The 5,962-nt window shown below is 56.0% G+C and overlaps 1 protein-coding gene across 1 annotated transcript in view; it reads left to right on the top strand.

The window, feature by feature from the left end:
- The window catches only part of SHOX (short stature homeobox), a 7,941-nt gene continuing 2,565 nt past the window's right edge, over nucleotides 587-5,962 (top strand). Inside the window, exons 1-2 of the mRNA XM_021385177.1 lie at nucleotides 587-941; nucleotides 3,268-3,476. Of these exons, the coding sequence (XP_021240852.1) occupies nucleotides 668-941; nucleotides 3,268-3,476 (483 nt within the window). The 5' untranslated portion in view covers nucleotides 587-667. The remainder of the gene's footprint in view (nucleotides 942-3,267; nucleotides 3,477-5,962) is intronic.

Below are 5,962 nucleotides of genomic sequence, written 5' to 3'. Positions count from 1 at the left end.
CGGTCCCGCTCCCCCCGACCCCACGCATCGCGCGGGGCCCGCGCACCCCCAGCACACGACAGCGTTGTGCCCGGCCCGTTGCGGTGTTGACCATTGAATTACGCCGAATCCGGCGGCATTCTCAACGGGCGCGACAAAAGCACCTCGGCAGCTTTTTTTATTCGTTACCTTTTTTATTGAACAATGTTTTTCTGCTCCTCTCGCTCCCGTGGCCGCGGGAGCGCAGCCACCGCCGGGCTCGGTCCGGTTCCGCTCGGCGATGGGCGATCGCCTTCCCCTTCCCGCAGACGGATGGGGGTTTGGGGTTTCTCTCCGTTCCCCCCTCCCTCCCGCTCCTCTCTCCCTCTTTTTCCCTTTCGCCTCCCTAAATCAAGGTGCGGAGATGCCAAGCGGTGATGAAACGAGAAGAAAGCCAATTGCTGGCCTGAGGTGGGGGAGATCGCTGCTGGGAGTCCGCCCGCGACCACGGAGCGGGCGGTAATTGCTGCAGACGGGGAGCGGGGGGCTGGGCGGAGGTGGCCATGTATAAATAGTGTGATCTCAAATTGAAAGGCATAAATAACAGCGGGAGTGAGCTCACTCCGCACAGCCCATCTTCCGCCGCACGCTGCGTGCGGGGAGCGCGGCCGAGGCCGGGGGATCCGTGTGGATAGCAGCGCGGGCAGCCATGGAAGAACTCACGGCTTTTGTATCCAAATCTTTCGACCAGAAAAGCAAAGAGAGCGGCGGCGGCGGCGGCGGCGGCAACAAGAAGGAGACCATCACGTACCGGGAAGTTTTGGAGAGTGGGTTGGCTCGCTCCAGGGAGCTTGGGAACTCCGACTCGGCGCTGCCGGACATGACCGAGGGCAGCAATCATTGCCCCGTGCACCTTTTCAAGGACCACGTAGAAAGCGACAAGGACAAGCTGAAGGAGTTTGCCGCGGGCAGGACGGCGGAAGGTAAGAACGGGCCCCCCCGCCCGGCCCTCGGAGCCCCGGCTCGGAGGGCCCGGCCCCCCCTCCCCGAGCACCGCAGCGTACGTCCTTGCACCGCGCGCAGCGCCGGGCGGAGAGAGCCGCAACTTCGGGCCTCCCCCGGCCCCTCGGCACGGGGCACTTCGCCTATCGGCGCGGTTCGGTGCGGGCAAAGCGCGCCCGCGGGGTTCAGTGCTTCCGGGCCGTCGGTGCGCGGCGGTGCGGGGAGAACCCCGCTCCCCGAGTGCCCCCCGCTCATCACCTGGGCCGAGCCGGGCCGGGGGGACGCGGCGGCCCCGCTCCTCGGGAAGGAATTGACATTAAAGGCGGTTTCAGAGCTGAAATCATGGCCACGCTCGTAGGGAAAGGAGAGAATAAAAAAAAGGGGGGGGGGGGGGTGTTGGAATAGAAAGTTGAGAAAGTGTCTCCGGGTGGTGGGACAGGTGGGCCCGCCCGGGAGCTGCCGGCAAAGCGGCAATAAAAGCGGTTAATAGGTGGGGAACAGCGAGAGGCCTCTCAGCTGCTTCCTTCTGTTTGATCTCGTTTAGTAGAACATGGGGTGAAAGGCAGTTTAATTTGCAGGCCCAGCGTTGGTTTCGTACCCTTCCGTTTCCCACCCTGGAAGCGGTGGGCGCAGCCCCGTGTCCCCCATTCCGGTCGCAGCCGTCCCCGCACGGCTCTGCCGGAATCAGGCGCGGGGCTGCGCGGCACAGGGAGCGCTCAGCAGAATTACCGAGCGGGAGAGGGCTGGGAAATGAGACCGGGGGACGGCCACGGGAAAAAAAAAAATCTTAATAAACAAACAAACAAGTAAATAAATAAATAAACAAAAAAATGAGAAAGAGAAAAAAATAAAAGGAAAAAAAAGGAGGAAAAAATAAACAGAAAAGGGAAGGAAAAAAAAAGAAGGAAAAAAAAAAAGAAAAAACAGAAAACGAGTGAAAAAAATAAATCTCCCTGCTACTGCCCCTTTTCCTCGTGTATCGAAATCCTGGCTGTGTGTTTAGCTAATCTCATCTATGGCGAGGGGCTGGGGGTGGGGATGGAAGGGAGGAGTTGGAGCGCACGGAGGTGCCTGTGACAGCTTAAATTCACGCCAGGTTGCAGTCGGATTTCAACTGATTCCTGCGTGTGATTTCAGTGTTGTTAATATTTTATGCCCAGTGCGGATGTGCTGTAGACCCGTATCTCCGAAAGGAGACACAGCTTTGGGGAGCGGCCCGTTCTCCCTGTCGGCATTTGCTGGGTGTGCATCCCGGCTCCTAATAGAGGTTCAAACGTGTCATGAGCAGCCGACACCCCCGGGCCGGACTCTTCCCCAAGTTGTGCGGGGAGCCCGAGGGGTACTTAGGGACGGGCAGAAGTGAAGGCGGAGCGCTCAGCCCGGCGCCCGCTCTGCTTCAGCACAGGCACGGCTCGGGACGGTCCGTGAAGGTCAATGAAGTCACACCGCGCAGTCGGTCGGTCATCTGAATTTCGGTGTGCCTCTAATCATGGGGGCTCGTAGATATGTACATATCCATGTACGTGAGTGTGTATGTATGTGTGTACATACGTATGTGTGTATATATCTGAGTATACGTATAAAACGTAAGCACTTGGCGAGAAAAAACGGCCCCGACCCGGAACAACCCCGCGGGGCCGGGGGTCCCGGGCACCGCTTCCCGTGGTGCCCCCCCGCCCCCCTCCCGCACCGCTTCCCTTCCCGTTAGTCCCGTTTACAAGCGCTTTAGGCCTCCCGGCATTGAGGAGAAGGAGGAGGAAAGAGGGAAGTAAAGCCTCCGTGCGGGTGAAGAAGGAGTGTTTGGAGAATTTGGGGACACCCTCAGACCTGAGCCCGCTGCCCACGCCGTGCCGGGCGGGAGGGAGAAGGGGGAAGGAGGCGGTAAAGGGGGAGATGGTCCCGGTGTCGGCCCATGGAAAGTTTCGTAACGAGGCGAACATTTCCACCGTGGCTTCACCGTGACAGAGGCGGGGAGCTGCTTACACAGCCCAGTTTACTTCGGGAGAAAAGAGGAAAGCAGAAATCCCATTTCACCGCCGCGAGATACCGGGGCTGCAAGAAAGCAAAGGGAATTGAAGTGTACGTACAGAAGCGAAAATCTCCATTTTCTGCCGGGAATCGGCCGAGTTCAGCCCGCCCGCCACCCCCGGCCCAGCCCCGACGGCGCGGCCCGGCCCGGCCCAGCGCTGCGCGGCAGCCGGCGCCCGGCGGGGTCCCCGCAGGTGGGGCCGAGTGTGGGGAGCGGGGAGGGAGGGGGGAGCGCGGAGCGGTGCTGAGGGGGCTCAGCGTTGTTATCTCCACCCGCAGGGATCTACGAGTGCAAGGAGAAGCGGGAGGACGTGAAGTCGGAGGATGAGGACGGCCAGACCAAGCTGAAACAAAGGAGAAGCAGAACCAATTTCACACTAGAGCAGCTGAACGAGCTGGAAAGACTTTTTGATGAGACTCACTACCCGGATGCCTTCATGCGGGAGGAACTAAGCCAGAGGCTGGGACTTTCTGAAGCTAGGGTGCAGGTAAGAGAAAGGCACTGTGCCTGGAAGCGTCACTGCCCGCTGCCGGCGTATCCCGGCGCGGTGCCCGCTCCGTCCCGAGCGGGAGGCGGTGGCGACGAGTGCTGTACCGTGCTGACATCCTGCCCTGTCCGAGGGCAGCTGCTCGCTCCTTGTATTGCCTAGGAACGCGATTTAATGATTTTTTTTTTAAATTATTATTATTATTGACTGGCAGGAGTGGTGGTGACGATGTGTCTCTAATAACTGTGCGATTGGCTTTATTATTTAATTTATCATCCTGTTTTTCCTTGCAAACGGGCCATTAACTCTCTCTTAATCTCGCTTCTTCCCCCCTCTTCCTTTCATGGGGCCGTTAGGATAAGGGGAAAAAAGAAAAGCCCCGACCACAATCGCCGTGCGCGGGGCCGGGTGCTCGGGGACGGGATTAGCGAGGCGGGGGGAAGGTGCCCCTCCGCCTCACGCAGCGTATGAATGCATGGCACCCATCTGCCGAGCCCCCCCCGGACGCAGCTAAACACCAATTAGCCCCCTAAGCTCTGCCAACAGGTCCGGGTGCTGCGCCTTCTGGGGCCGTCGGGGCCGCCCGCCTCGGGGGCTCTGTCCTCAGCAGCGATTGTTTTCAGCTCGGTTCGCGGTCGGCTACGAGGGAAATAATACCCCCTCCCCAAAGCTGACGGCAAGGAGGGAGTGCATCTCCACAACAGAGGTCTCGTAATCAAACCCAGCAGCCCGGGAATAATTAATGGGACCAACCTGTGGCTCTGTGAGGGACCCTGAAGGGACCGCCTCGCTAAGTGAGAACTCGGTGCTCAGAGACCCAACCTCGAACCCAAAAAGTTCCCACCCGGCCCCTCCGAGCGAACGAACCACCCCGGGAGCAGGGGATGCGCGTTTATAAGGACAGCGCGCAGGGTCTCAGAGGTGCCCGTAGGCGCCCGTCGCTGCCCGAGCCCGGCAGGGAGCGGGCTGCCGCTCGCCCCGTCCGTAAGGCCCCGCTGGGAGCCCGTGGGCTGGGGCCGCTCCTCCTGCCCCCCCCGTCCCCCCCCCCGTCTGACAAGCGGCCGCCTCGCTTTAACAGCCGCCTCCCGGAGGCATGTCCCGCATTCAGTAGCGGAGCCGGGCGGTTTGCGTTCATGTTTTGGTGTTCGGAGGCTCTTCGCCCCCTCCTCTCCCCTTTCCTCCTCCCCGCCCCCAGCCCATGCCTCCCCGGTGTGCGCGGCCGCTGAGCGCGCGGGGTATCGCGGGGTGCGGAGCGCTGCCGGCCGGCGCCTTCCCGGAAGATTGATCTCAGAGCACCATATAAATTAATGAAAAGATTAAACTTTTGCTGAAGGGGACATCAACTCTTATGTCATCTTCCCAGATCTTCTTACTTGGGCTCTGTAATATCTTTCCGAGGCCTTGATGTACTGTTTCTATAAAAATAAATTACTTGTAATTGAATTCTGCACTCTTTCTTTCAAGTACTTTATTACTGAGCAGCACCTTAACAGGATGTGCAGAGTTGCAGGGAAATTGGTGCTTTGAGTGCTCGCAGAGCTTCAAACAGCACCACCAAAAGAAAAAAAAAAAAAAAGAAAGAGAGAAAAAAAGGCAATGCTGGTTTCAGCTATGAGGATGATAAAAAAATAATATATCTTTTTTCTTATTAAAACGATGTTCACGTGAATGAAAATAACGCTAGAAAGGAAAGAAATATCAAGAGGGAAAAGGGGAGAGATGGATAATTAATTAAGAAATAAACAGAGCTTGGTATCCACCAGGAGATGGAAGTGGTAAAAAAGCAGAAAGGGGGGAAAGGGAAAGATTTTTTTTAATACTTTCAGAACTGTTCTCTAATTCCTCTCTGAAGCGCCTGTCCCTTGCTGTTAAAGGATATAGTTTCAATTTAGTGTGGAAATTTGCTGTAAATAAATTGGAGCTCCTATGGTAGCTAGTCCTTATTAACCTTTTATTTTTAGTGTTGTACTGGAAACTCATATCAGCCAGCTGTCAGGATTATAATTGAAAGTTATGAGACCGTAGTGAGGAGCAGGCAGTAATTCAATTACAACAAATATCTTTGGGTTTATGGTGCAGGGCTAAATTAAATGTCATTATTCACTGTCTCTAATGGAAATCAAAAGGAAATCAGATTAGAGCATTTGTGAAAGAAATCACTGAGTGATCCTTAATGAAGAAATAACTGTCTAAAACAGTGTACTGCGCTTTACTTAGCATATTCATGACTAATTGGAATTGATCGCGAATCACACCGAGCCTGATTTATTATCGCTTAACGCGGCGGCTAATTCATCACTTTTATACCTCATAACCTTATTTTTTCATAGCTAAAGGGAAAGGGCACTTCGTTTTCCAGATTCAAATACAATTTCTGGTTGAAAGATGTTCCGATTTGCAGAAGAAGTTGTTTAAACGCTGCTTAAATTCCTCCTGACAATTTATACTTCTTTGGCGAGGCGGCGAGAGCAGGGGGGGTCGGGGCG

Source organism: Numida meleagris, chromosome 1 (assembly GCF_002078875.1).
Source record: "Numida meleagris isolate 19003 breed g44 Domestic line chromosome 1, NumMel1.0, whole genome shotgun sequence".
Taxonomy (NCBI): domain Eukaryota; kingdom Metazoa; phylum Chordata; class Aves; order Galliformes; family Numididae; genus Numida; species Numida meleagris.
Note: the sequence above shows the minus strand (reverse complement) of the source record. Positions and strands in the feature narration are given on the sequence as shown.